Below are 14,440 nucleotides of genomic sequence, written 5' to 3' on the forward strand. Positions count from 1 at the left end.
GCGAGGAGGTCAGCGGCGGGCCCGTCAGTTCCCAGTGGTCGAGGGCGGCGCGCCAGGCCCCCTGGTAAGGCAGTGCATGTCGAGGCGGCAGGAGTTGTTTGGACGCCTTGTTTTGAGGTGCCTCCTTCAGGAGTGAGAGGAGTCTTTGTGACAGTTTGCCTTGAAAACAGCGAAATTGTACAATCGGCTTCTTTATGTGCTTGCGGGACACAAACACACCCTCACACGTGTCTGTATATATATATATATATATATATATATATATATATATATATATATATATATATATATATATATATATATATATATATATATATATATATATATATATATTATACACACGGACACACATACACCCACCCGGGTTCGAACCCTGGTGTGGCCGAATCGGTTTCGGTTTGTCTCCCTTCACGCTGTACCAAGTTCACCTGACAGGATAGGCAGGGAGCGTAAGCCAGTGAATTGCGGCCTTACGACGAAGAGCGGAGGGCCCTACCGTGTGTGTGTGTGTGTGCGTGTGTGTGTGTGTGTGTGTGGGCGGGGTGATTACTACAACGTAATACAAAGGACTGGACAAGGGCTGCGCTGCACAATGAGTAATAAACAATCGAAGATATTTAATTAATGTATATAAATGGATTATATTTAGATAAAAAAAAGTAATCTTGATTATTTCCTTTTTTTTCCTGTACATGTGCCCACCTATGTTGCACATTTACAGTTCCCCACACACGTACTAGAACAGTGAATATCCTGAACAGAGGGATACCCAGTCCTTCAGTGTCGTTATCCCTGGTTTTGTAAGCTTGGAGAGAGAGAGAGAGAGAGAGAGAGAGAGAGAGAGAGAGAGAGAGAGAGAGAGAGAGAGAGAGAGAGAGAGATTAAATTTAAAATGAAAAGTGAGTATATAATCACCATTAATATATAGAAACAAAAAAAGAAAAACATAAAACTTTGAGTGCAAATATCTTTTCACTACCCAATCAAAATTTACCAGTATTCCCTTTGTATTCGTTAGTGGCTCTTGTAACTCACAAACCCTCAAAGTACAAATATCTTTTCACTACACCATCAAAATCGACCAATGCATTTCCTTACATTAGTGTTTCCTGTAACACACAAACCTTTAAGAACAAATAGCTTTTCACCACATCAAAATTTACCATCGTATTCCGTTTGTATTTGTCACTATCTCCTGTAATACACACACACACACACACACAGTGCTGCGTGGGAGGTGTCCTTTAAACACTCCGGACATGGATGGAGGGAGAACTGGGAGAACTGAAAGGCGGGAACAATGGCAATAGAGTCCAGACATATGCTCCTGGTGACATATCTCTTAGCAAGGGGAAGGAGGGGAGAGTGACTAGCAGTAATAGCGAGGGGACACAACAAGGCCCGCATTCTGAGACATATTCTCTCAATACGATTGTTTTCAAAGGCCACAGATGATTAGTCGGTGTCTCAAGAGTGTTTCTCTTTATAATAATGTAGAAATCCTGTTAAGCTAGAATAGTAAAAGCACCCTTAAAAACCCGTGTTACTTCAAATATAGGGTTCTGAAAGTAGTGGAGGTGCGACGCAAGTGTTTCAGAATATGGTCCCAGGTTGGGGAGTGACTCGCTGGCCGCCGCCGCCACCTGCTTGGGTCCTATTACTTTAAAACGGGAGCGATCGGTACACTCACGGAGAGGCAGAGAAATAGAGTTTATTGGCACTAAACTTTTTTCTATTTCTAGTTTGTATTCAGCAACAGGAGCTCACATGTCCTTGGGAAGCGTAAGATGAATAAAGGATGCGTGTACCTTGATGAATGTACGATGTGTGGTTCTGTTATGTGTTCTATATTATGTTTGATTTGCATAGATTTTGGGATCAGTGTTTTGATTGTATGAAAGTTAACGAGTCCTTTGAGATAATATGAGGAAGGGAACTTTTCTGAGTGCCCAATGAGTGTTTGCTTCTATTATGTTGGTATTAGTGATTTGCACAGAATTCTGGGTTTTTTAAATCGACCCTTTTCTTGATGGAGTGTTAGGTAAGTGTATGGTGACTTTACTAGGACCGCATTACAATGAACGTGATGTGTTATGAGTACGATGAGTGTGATGTGTCTGGTATTAAATGTTACAGTATCAATATTGTAAAAAAAAAAAAAAAAAAACATCGATCGAGTGCAGAAAGGAGAAAGACTATAGTTAATCTTGCCTGCATTGTTCTCAGCGCGACATATTAACAAAAACTTTTCTTCCTCCTTTTCTTTCAGATTATACTACGCATCTCGGCACGACACAAGTGAATATTCCCGCCCGGAGGATGAGGAGCGCGAGGCGAGAGAGCAGCAAGGACCCGGAGACTCGCCCTCGCCTCGCCAGTTTGGAAAGAAGAGGACAAACATGCTGGAAAGAAGGAAACGATGCGCCATTACGTGCGTTGGGGCGTCGCGGTGAACTGTGAGACAAAGGAGCGGAGTGTCAACATCATCACGTACTTGGAAAGGCGAGGCGAGGCTGAGATTTAGTAACATGGTGGCGAAGGAGACAGTGCCGGATGTTACCAACTTTTCCTGCTGGAGTTCAGTGTTCCAGCACCCCGTCACGCCCTCCGCCGCCGACGTGGTGAAGGCGGTGTGCTCGTCCCTCCTCGGTCTCCTGGTGATTGTCGTCAACAGCATTTTCATCTTCGCAGTGAACGGGAAGAGACACGCCAGACACTTATCCTTCCAGGTAAAGTGCCGTTGTTGCTGTTGCCTCTTAACTCACGAACCTTTCCTTTTTCCTTCCCTCTGAAAGTTAACATTTTCCCGCCGAATTCACACTTCTCTGACCTTTGATCTCTGCCCACCACCAACACGAGTCTTAATTTAGACTAACCTTTACTGGGGGTGGGTGCGGGGTGTTGCGGGGCGTGGTGAGGAGGGTCGGGGGTGCGGTGAGGGAGGGGGGATGATGCAGCGGAGAATTGATATCAGACTTCAGGTTAGGCACAGCTTGTAATGTCATCCTCGTGATTGTTGCTGAATGTCTAAGACTTCCATTGTTTTATTGTCGATTTGAGTAGTATATATAAGGAAAGGAGGAATGTGTGTGTGTGTGTGTGTGTGTGTGTGTGTGTGTGTGTGTGTAAAATATTTTCAGTTATTACAGAAACATAAGAGGATAGTAACATTAAATTAACAGACAAATATACATAAATATTATAGAAGAAAGATAAAAAAAAGTGCCCTTAACGTTTTGCAGCATGGAAACTACTCTATTCTCATCTTCTCGAAGCGTTCATATCGTAAGAAGAAGATAAAAAAAAAAAAAAAGGAGTTTCAGAGTCTCTTCCACGCAGGGTTGGCAAGAGAGGCTGGCGGTGCGAGCTTCCAAAAAATGGCCCGTTCGTTTTTTAATCCACCACTTACAGCTGCTTGAGTCTGAGATGACGCTCCTTACTCGCTGAAAACCTCCCGTCTGGGCTGCTTTTCCCCACGTGGCCTTTTACGAGCCAAACACCTGCGCCTCTCTCTCTCTCTCTCTCTCTCTCTCTCTCTCTCTCTCTCTCTCTCTCTCTCTCTCTCTCTCTCTCTCTCTCTGAGCATACGGTTATTGTTCAGACTTCAACTCCCGCCTTCCTGACAAGCGCAGACACAATGGCGCGTGCAGGCGGAGTAGGTGTGTGGGCGTGTGTGTGCGTGTGTGCGTGGGAGTGGGTGGTGAGTGCGGTGTTTCTCCTTCCATGCACTCAGGCAGATGCAAGGAGGTGTTGTGTGTGGCGTGTGGCGAAGCGACGGCGCTGAACAAAGAAATTTTAGACAAAGGACGAGGCTTCAATAAGGGGAATATAAACAGTGTGGCATTCTGTTCACGGACTGTTCGGATTCCTAAACAATTATAAGCTGCGAGAGTGTGCTGCAGGGAGGGAAGCAAAACATGGACTGCAAATCACGCCGTTGTTGCTTCCTAAATGTGCGTTAGTGAGTCTGCCTTGGTTGGGGGAAGGAGACCCGACTAACCCTCCTCCCCACCCCCTCCCAAGTCCCTCCCCAGTCCCTCCCAGCCAGCCACTCCACTCGAGAGTATTAACACAAATCCGCAGATCGCAAAAGTTGTAATACCTAGACTTGGGAGCCTCTTGCCTGATCCTGGAGGAAACTCTATTTCTCTACTTTCTGCCGGGGAAAATGGCGCCGCTTCTTCCTATTCGAGTGGGCTGTGACTTAGGCGCCGGGTCAGGTTGTCAAGTTGAATCCTTTCCCTTCCAATTGCTGTTTGTATAGGGAACGATGCGAGTTCATCAATAAGTAGTGTTGTTTTCATTTATTCATTAAGTTAGTTGGTTAGCTATTTATCTATTTATTTGTTGAGTTATTTATCTGTTTAGTTTGTTAGTAAGCTATTTATTTGTTTATTTGTTAAGTTATTTATCTATTTAGTTTGTTAGTAAGCTATTTGTTTCGTTATTTAGTTATTTATCTATTTAGTTTGTTAGTAAGCTATTTATTTGTTTCGTTAGCTAGTGATTTATTTATTCATATAGATAGCTATTTATTTGGCTATTTAATTAGCTAGTTAGTTATTTAGGTATTTTTTGTTTAGTTAGCTATTTATTTACTTTAATAGATGGCTATTTATTTAGTTGTTTAGTTAGTTTGCTATTAATTCCCAACAAGGTTCTTCAGGTAATGCTTTGTTTCATTATATGGATCCTTGTGTTTGTCTATTTTGACGGCTCGAGCCATTAATGTTTTCTAGAGACTCTTCTCCTTCTTGCAACATTCAAACCTCATGAAGTCTTGATTTGGTGCAGGAAGAAGAGCGACCACCCTCCTAACCTCTTCGAACCATCAACTACACATCCCCAACTTGACTAAATCATCTTGTTAGAACCTTAAGTAAAGTATTCCTACTGTATACCACATCATGTCTCTCTACATCACCGTGTCATTCTTGTTTTCCCGTATATGTCTCCCCTAACACAGTGCCATATGACCTCAGAACCCGGTACTGAACTCACCTCACTCATTCACTCACTCTGACTCACTGTGACCCTTGAACCTCCGTTAGAAGCCTCCGTCAAAAACTACATTCACAATCTCTTATTAATTCCATTCCCCTTCTCACCATCTCTCGGCTATGCACACGTACTTCAGAAGATTAAAAAGCTGAGAGAGAGAGAGAGAGAGAGAGAGAGAGAGAGAGAGAGAGAGAGAGAGAGAGAGAGAGAGAGAGAGAGAGAGGAGTGTTAATTTTTAGCTTAAAATCATAGCACCTTTTTATAATTTGATGTTATTCTATTTCCTGTGTGTAATGTTTAAACAAAAGAACAAGCACAACAAGAACAACGAGAGAGAGAGAGAGAGAGAGAGAGAGAGAGAGAGAGAGAGAGAGAGAGAGAGAGAGAGAGAGAGAGAGAGAGAGAGAGAGGGAGACTCATTCCTTGGCAGCCAAATCCAGCCACCTCTTTTCTTTTCCCTTCACCTTGCGCTATACGGGCTCGTCGCTTCAGATTTCATTAACATATTCGCCAGGTCCTCCGCTACGGTCCTCAGCGCGCCGGATTTTAAAATGAGGGTCTCGAGGCGTGTCTGCTGCTGCGGCTCCCCTGAGTGACGGGCCGAGATGAGGTGCTCTCTTGCCCTTGATGCGGGGTTTCCATTAACAGCCATTGAGGAGTGTGAGATGAAAGGGAAATGCGTACGTGGTTAAAAAAGGTGGGCATTTATATAAGCAAAGGTTGTTACTGTTGCTTTCATCAGCCGCTAGCAGCCACTAACAACACTTTGCTAGCTCTCTGGAGTCCAAAATGAAAAGGAAACTGTAGTGAATATACGTAGGTGGACGTCCAAATTAAGAGAAAGTTGTTATTGCTATATTTAAGTCACTAACTACTATTAACGACACTTAACTACTTTCAGGAGCCCAAAATGAAATGAAAACGTATGTAAATATATGTAGATAAGATATGGTAAATGTAGATGGTTATTTAAATAAGAGAAGGTTTTTAATTTCTACTTTCAACCGCCGCTATAGCAGCTACAGACAACACCAAACTATCTTTCAAGAGTCCAAGGTGAAAAGAAAAACGTCTCTAAATATATGTAGAAAGCGTGTGGTAAATGTATTTGGATATTTAAATAAGAGAATGTTGTTATTGTTATTTTCAGCAGCCACTAGCCGCCACAAACAACACCTGGGCTAACTGTCTTTCAAGGGCCCAGAGTGAAAAGAAAGATGTATGCAAATATATGTAAAAAACGTAAATGGATGTGGTAAAATATAGGTGGATATTTAAATAAGCGGAAGTTTTTATTGCCACTTCCAACAGTCACTAACAAATACTAACGAGACTTTAACTTCCTTTTAAGAGCCCAAGGTGAAAATAAAAGGTATACAAATATATGTAGAAAACTTGGGTATTGTACAGCAGCTAGCGGTCGTAAGTTGTGTCCTGCTTCGTCGCCGTGATGAATCGTAACCAGCTCAGGTTCGAAGATTTGAACACCGGTGCGTCGTGACGAGAGGAGTGCGAGGTGCCGGCGAGGGTGGGAGGAACTAAGCTGGTTACATTTCATTATGGCGACTAAGCAAAACACAACTTATTGCCGCTACTGTACATAGTAAGAGTAGGTTATGTTGTCATGTAGTTGCGTCTTAACAATCATTAACAGTCATTAAGGAGTTTTCGGTTGCTGAAGAATGCGTGGGAATTCTAGAACCAAATGGTGTTACGTGCTTTTAATGCTTTCTTGTTTACTGCTTAGATCGTTATGGAAGTTCGTGTGATATTAGAGATTTGTAATAAGCGAGGTAAGATGGATGAGCGAAATACCTGTAGGTTTTAATGGGCGAAAGGTTAATGTAATGGTAGTGATTTGTAATAAGTAAGATAAAATAAGAGAAATTCCCGTAGATTTTAATGAGCGAACGGTTTTAGTTTCTTTTGTACCTGCCAAGTTGATTAATATTAGTTTATTATTGAAATTAATGCGTGTAGATGATTAAGCGAGTAATTAATGAGTGCAAGTGATTTGTGATACGTGAATTAGGTGAAATTAATTAAATAAACTAAGTAGTCGTAGGTTTTGGTAAGTGGGAGATGATTCGTACACTTAATTATTCTTAATTATTCTTAATTTTCTTAATGAATTCTCTTTTTTTTTTTTTTATGAATGATTTGTTCATTGTGAGAAAAGTTAGTGTGTTGTGAGCGATCAGAGGTGTTGTGTGTCCGTGGTGTGTGTGTATCGTGTGTCCGTGGTGTGTGTGTATCGTGTGTCCGTGGTGTGTGTATGTGTGTCCGTGGTGTGTGTATGTGTGTCCGTAGTGTGTGTGTATCGTGTGTCCGTGGTGTATCTATCGTGTGTCCGTGGTGTGTGTATGTGTGTCCGTGGTGTATCTATCATGTGTCCGTGGTGTGTGTATGTGTGTCCGTGGTGTGTGTATATCGTGTGTCCGTGGTGTATCTGTATCGTGTGTCCGTGGTGTGTGTGTATCGTGTGTCCGTGGTGTGTGTATATCGTGTGTCCGTGGTGCATCTATCGTGTGTCCGTAGTGTGTGTGTATCGTGTGTCCGTGGTGTGTGTATGTGTGTCCGTGGTGTGTGTGTGGTGTGTATCGTGTGTCCGTGGGTGTATCTATCGTGTGTCCGGTGGTGTGTGTGTGTATCGTGTGTCCGTGGTGTGTGTGTATGTGTGTCCGTGGTGTGTGTATGTGTCCGTGGTGTGTGTATCGTGTGTCCGTGGTGTGTGTGTATCGTGTGTCCGTGGTGTGTGTGTATGTGTCCGTGGTGTATCTATCGTGTATCCGTGGTGTATCTGTATCGTGTGTCCCGTGGTGTGTGTATCGTGTGTCCGTGGTGTGTGTATGTGTCCGTGTGTCCGTGGTGTGTGTATCGTGTGTCCTTTGTGTGTGTATCGTGTGTCCGTGGTGTGTGTGTATCGTGTGTCCGTGGTGTGTTGTGTATCGTGTGTCCGTGGTGTATCTATCGTGTGTCCGTGGTGTGTGTATCGTGTGTCCGTGGTGTGTGTATGTGTCCGTGGTGCATCTATCGTGTGTCCGTAGTGTGTGTATCGTGTGTCCGTGGTGTGTGTATGTGTCCGTGGTGTATCTATCGTATGCCCGTGGTGTGTGTATCGTGTGTCCGTGGTGTGTGTATCGTATGCCCGTGGTGTGTGTATGTGTCCGTGGTGTGTGTATCGTGTGCCCGTGGTGTGTGTATGTGTCCGTGGTGTGTGTATCGTGTGTGTGTGGTGTGTGTGTCGTGTGTCCGTAGTGTGTGTGTGTGTGTGTGTGTGTGTATCGTGTGTCGTGGCCTCGCTTCACACATCACTTTCAATTGAGATAATGAAGGAGGCCGTGTACAATAATTAATCAGCGGGAAAGTGAGGCTCATGCAGAATTCTAAAACGCTCTCTTCTCTCACCACGACTATTTTCAAAGGACCACAAAAGATGATTAGCCGGGTTCTCAAGAGTGTTTCTCCTGTTATTGATGTAAAAATCTTATTATTCTGTCTCTAGAACCGTAAAAATACCCTTAAAAACCGGTGTAACTTCATCTAGCACAGATCCTCTAGAATTTACTTGTAGTTGCGGCGCGGAAGGTGTTGCAGAATATGGTCCTGAGTCGTAGTGTGGTTCATAATCAAGGGAACACACAATACATGCTATAAATTTTTTAAAACATTATTCAACATGAAACAGGTCGTGTACAGTAATTTTGTGACCAGGAAAGTGGGTCGATGTGTGCTTGCGTGTGTTGTGGCGTCATTTGCCTCTTAACTTCGCAATTAAGGGACCAAACAGTGCATGCTATGGATTATTAAAGGGTGGTGATATTTCATTATTTTACGTATGCGTTCATGATAAAGGGAATAAATAGTACAGTACATGCTATATTTGGTCATTTAAGGGGAGATTGGTACGATACCTCTTGTATTAAAGTACGATGGCTTGATATAGGTTGCTATTTAAGGAGACAAATAGTACACTTTACTTCTCTCTCTTTTTTATATATATCAAAAGGACGGTGGGTTAAAAGCACTTCACAAACTCAACTTGTTCATAATTGAGAGAGAGAGATGAGAGGAGAGAGAGAGAGAGAGAGAGAGAGAGTGAGAGAGAAGAGAGGAGAGAGAGAGAGAGAGAGGAGAGAGAGAGAGGAGAGAGAGTACTTCAAGTTGTAATTAATTCCATGGGAGATGATTGTACGATGATTAATTGTAATTACAGGATCAGAACAGTGTATGCATATTATCATCCATTCAAGGGAGGTAACACAATACTTCATTCACATTCAAACACAACAATTTAATGCACGCACTTACAAAATTACCGGAATCATCGCAGTTTTCGTTGCGTGAGGACGAAAACTTGTCATGAATATTAGGCAAAACTGTCCATCAATTTGTCATCCCGTTGGAAAGAGAGAAACACCGACACCTATTGCACCTATTTGTATTCAGTCAGTCTGCATTAAAATGAAGGGCAGCGGCAATGCAGCGGCACGTATATGTGTGTAAATATTAATGAGTCAAATTGGAATGGCGTGGGAAAGGGAGCTGAAATAATAATAAAAAAGGAAAGGAGAGAGGAAAAGGGAAATATGGATCGCAATAAAGGGTCATAACACATGAATATCTTGACGTGTGTGTGTGTGGTGTGTGTGTGTGTGTGTGTGTGTGTGTGTGTGTGTGTGTGTGTGTGTGTGTGTGTGGGGGATGGGGAATACATCTCTGGAAAAAGGTAAGATGGGAAGAGGAAAGGAAAGAATGACATAGAAGGGGGAGATAGGGAGATGTTACTGTGTGTGTGTGTGTGTGTGTGTGTGTGTGTGTGTGTGTGCAGTCACTCAGTAACTTCGACATCCATAACGAGCGCGTTGATACCAGACTGGGCACGTCTGATGGGAGATATGATAGGCCTATGCGTGGACTCGTCAAACTTAATGCCGGGATGAGAGAGAGAGAGAAAGAGAAAGAGAGAGAGAGAGAAGAGAGAGAGAGGTGAGAGAGTCCGCGGCGAGGTTCATTCACACCATTTCTCTCACTCTCACTTGCTTCACTCTCACATTAAGAGATTTCACTGAGCACTGAATTTTACGCTTCCTTCTTTTGCTGTCCGTTATTGATTGATTGATTATATTTTCGTGTTAACTCTTTCAATACGATATGCTACAATTCACAGCGCTAGAAACAATACATGGACTTTATAAGCATCTGCAAGAAAGAGAGGGATAAAAAAAGAATAGAATTAGCAATTTTTAGCCAGTTGCAATGTTTGGAGGTGGCTGTAGAACAAGTAGAGATGTCTCAGAGTGGGTTAATACTTAAAGAAGATGTGTCAGATAGCTGTGAAGTGTTTAATTTGTGTTCATTTTGTTCATGTAGCACAATTTTTAACAGATCTACTGGTGTTTTGTTTTTCTTGTGTTTACTATTTTGTTTGTTCCGGATGATTTGAATATTACTAGTAAATTCCTTTGTATTTCTTTGTTATCGTGTATCAAGAATTTGAGTATTAATGTTCTTCGTTTGTGTTCCTGTGTGCCTTACAGTAACCTCCTTTGTGTTCCTTTGAGTTAGTGTGCATCAATACTCTGGAAATCACAATAACTTCGGGTTTTCATAATCAGAGGAAGAAGAGAACCCCGTCACTCATATTAGATAAGAGACAGGGAGACATTTACATAATTTCTCCATAGTACCAATCCTCTGTTACAGTAACGCCTTGGTTCTCGTAGTGTACGTAAGATAAAGGAGGGAGGGAGAGAGAAAGAGAACGCCATCCTACTCCCACAGGATAAGAGACAGGAACACATTTACATAAGTTCTCTCTTAGAGGGACACTCTAGCATCAGCAACTTTACTCTTTTTTTGTGAAGGCCTTCCAGCACAATACACAACACGCCGACTCAGCCACGCTAAGCCTCCACCCACTCCTCCTAGAGAGAGAGAGAGAGAGAGAGCGAGAGAGAAGAGAGAGAGAGAGAGAGTAATAGATTCAACCATAACACCTAACAGCAACTTATCAGAATCCTCACAATTCTCACAAGAGAGAGAGAGAGTGAGAGAGAGAGAGAGAGAAAGAGAGAGAGAGAGAGCAAACCACGCCTCTTTCGCGTTTCATCATTACAAAACCTAACGTAACCGAACGCTTCACTGCCCCTCTGAAGCAATAGAGACAGGACTCAGCCACGCTTCATTCCACGCAACCAGAAGCATCACGAATCTTAGTCCCTTAAAAACCTAGTAAGGAGGGCTTGAGCTGGGGGGACGGAGGGGAGAGAGGAGGGGCAAGGAGTGGCAAGAGGACGGGGGTGATGTTTGGTGCTGGGGTCGGGCGCTGGGGGCTGGCTGTGGTCCAGGTGTCGGCGCCCACTCGTCACCGCTGCCGTGATGTCGTTGGCCGTGACTCGCTCGTTTAGTCCCTCGCCTTGATTGCTTATTTTCCAGCGGCGGATATTGGGGTGGTAGTCTGGCCCCCGCCTCCGAGACTCAGCTACACGGGCTGGAGTGTTGCTAGGGAAGGAATTGATGTGAGAGTGAGTGTTGTGAGGGTGCTGGTGACTGATGAGTTGCTATTGGGTGTTCTGGCTGAATCTCTCTCTCTCTCTCTCTCTCTCTCTCTCTCTCTCTCTCTCTCCTCTCTCTCTCTCTCTCTCTCTCTCTCTCTTCGCCTGTCTTGTGAGGATAATAGCGGATTTATATGATGTTAGTAGATGTAAGATGTTCTGTCTGAATCTCTCTCTCTCTCTCCTCTCTCTCTCTGGTCGTCCGCCTGAGGGTCGCTGGGATTTAAACGAGATGGTGGTTATAGTAGATGTTCACAGTTAATCTCTCTCACTGTCTCTCGTCTCTCTTCTCTCTTGCGTCTCTCGTCTGTCTTGATTCCCTTCGTCTTTCTATGGTATTTAAAGGTAAAGGTTGTCTCGAGTATTAGATTACCTTCTTCTGGTATATTACGTAAGGTGACGTGAGAAAAAACAGATACGTGGCTATTCATTTCTTTATTCGTTCTTATTCGTCTCAGTCTGTGTCGTTTTTCCACTGATTACTGTCGATGGGCTGCTCCTAAGTGTGTTTTTAACTGTAGGAGGAGGGTGGGATTGATGATATAGATGTTCTGTTACCGTTTGTTTAACCTTCCCTCTTTGTCCTGTCTTTACACCAGTCCATCTTTCTGTAGTGATATCATTGTGTCTAGGTCTGTCTTCTTTAGGTTGCAATGAGGTGGTTTTCATGATGTGTGTGTTGTGTAAGTGTCAGTTTATCCTTATTTCTTTGTCCTTTCTTTGTATCTCAGTGTCTCTTTGCCGCTCCCTCATTTCTCTCTATTTCTATAACCAACGTGCGTTCTCTGGGTTAGGATCAAATGCTGTATGAATGTATATTAATCTCTGTCTCTTTTATCTGTCTTTATATCTACCCGTCTTTTTACAGTGTCTCTCCGCTTATCTCTCCTTTCATGTCTTTGTTTATCTTTCCATTTCAGGTATTAATACATGATCTGCAAGAGTCCATTTATCCATTTTCTTTGTACGTCTGTCTGTCTGTTCATCTTTCTACAGTGTTTCCTTTTTAATCTTTTTCCTCGTGTCCTCCTTGGTGCGGTGTGTCCTAACCCCCCCCACCCCCATTCTCTGTTTTCCTCGCTGTGTCTACGCTCTGTTGTATCCATGTATCCATTTCACGTCATAAGGAACACCAAAGAGGGGTAGACATTCACCAAATATTTTCTGATAATTGAAATCGAGAGGAATTGGATACCAGATAAAAAAAAAAAAAAAAAAGACAGCGATACGAGAAAAGAAAAAAAAATATGGAAGATGAAAAGTGAAAAATGAGACTGAAAAGTGAAAAATGAGACAAAGCATAGGTAGAAAATAATACGATGTGGGCAGTTATAGCGAAGATAGAAGTAAAGAAAAACGGAAAGAGAAAGAGAGAGACGGGGAGAAATAAAGAAAGTAGGGCAGCAGATAACAGAGAGAAGGAAAAACTCGTACCCTCGTCTCGTCCAGAGAGAGAGAGAGAGAGAGAGAGAGAGAGAGAGAGAGAGAGAGAGAGAGAGAGAGAGAGAGAGAGAGAGAGCGACGGGAAGACTGGTGGGAAAGGAGAGTGGAGAGAGGAAGGAGGCGGGAGGAAGGATGTTAAAGCTTAGCGCTCACTCAGATGCAATCCTTCAAGACGGATATGGTGGTGAGAGAGAGAGAGAGAGAGAGAGAGAGAGAGAGAGAGAGAGAGAGAGAGAGAGAGAGAGAGAGAGAGAGAGAGTTCCTTAGCTTTTAAGAAATTACATTTAATGGTCCTAAAACACACAAGTCCAAACTCTAGACCTGCCAGAGAGAGAGAGAGAGAGAGAGAGAGAGAGAGAGAGAGAGAGAGAGAGAGAGAGAGTTAATGGTAGTTGACAAAGACAAAGAATGACACATATGGACAAAGGAAATAAATTAATAGATGGATAGATTGACATACATACATACATACATACATACATACAAATAGATAGCTAGATAGATAAAAACTCGACACACGTCAACATCCAATTAAGGTCTACCTGTGTCCTTTCTTTCTCTTAATTACACAGGTGAGTCTGAACCATAAAAGAAACCAGATACCTGCGTTATGTTACAATATTACTTTTATCTATTACTCTCTAATTTAATAATCTTACTTTTACAACCATAACTGACATAGATCTTCATTTATATACAAATCAGGAACGCATTTTTGTATGATCATGTGTTTGCGTGTGTGTGTGTGTGTGTGTGTGTGTGTGTGTGTGTGTGTGTCGCTAACCTCGTTATAAATGTGGTATTGGTATTGATGACTCTGCTTCCAAACTCGTGCGTCGGGCGGATATTGTCTTTTCATATTGTAATCTATATTTCGTCTCACCTGGGAGCCAACGTATTTATATTCCCTCACGCAGCAGAGGGTTGGGATGGAATAAAGGGGATGTGGAATGTTGAAGTGATGTGAGAGGATGCTGATACAATAAGGGGCTTAGAAATGTTGATGTAATAGGGGACTTTGAATGTTGATGAGGTATTGATTAATGAAAATGTTAGAAATGTTGATTAGTTGAAGGAGTTTGGATAGAGCAGAAAAAAAGGGCCTAAAATGTTGAAATAATTAGTGTTGATAGAGGGTAGGCCTAAAAAGTTTAAATTGTTGAAGGAATGTTGATTGGAGAAAGGGTTGTTATAAATGTTCAAATAGTGTTGAAAAAAAAAACGGAAATACGTTAAAATAATGTTGATAGAAAAAATGGGTTGTTATAAAAGTTGAAATAAGGATGATAGGAGAAAAGGTTGTTTTAAAATACTGAATTAGTGTTGGTAGGAGAAAGGGTTGAAATAATCTCGACAGAATAAGGGGAGGCACAATACTGAAACGATGATAGATGAAACACAAAACACTACGGTAAGGAATAACGATTCTATTCGATTGA

General features: G+C 42.5%; 1 protein-coding gene across 1 annotated transcript in view; it reads left to right on the forward strand.

Annotated features, from left to right (window-relative positions):
• Window positions 1-374: 374 nt before the first annotated feature.
• The window catches only part of LOC135113745 (trace amine-associated receptor 8c-like), a 48,932-nt gene continuing 34,866 nt past the window's right edge, over window positions 375-14,440 (forward strand). The window contains exons 1-2 of the mRNA XM_064029315.1: window positions 375-596; window positions 2,270-2,729. Coding sequence (XP_063885385.1) covers window positions 2,529-2,729 — 201 coding nt within the window. The 5' untranslated portion in view covers window positions 375-596; window positions 2,270-2,528. The remainder of the gene's footprint in view (window positions 597-2,269; window positions 2,730-14,440) is intronic.

This window comes from Scylla paramamosain, chromosome 26, assembly GCF_035594125.1.
Source record: "Scylla paramamosain isolate STU-SP2022 chromosome 26, ASM3559412v1, whole genome shotgun sequence".
Lineage (NCBI taxonomy): Eukaryota > Metazoa > Arthropoda > Malacostraca > Decapoda > Portunidae > Scylla > Scylla paramamosain.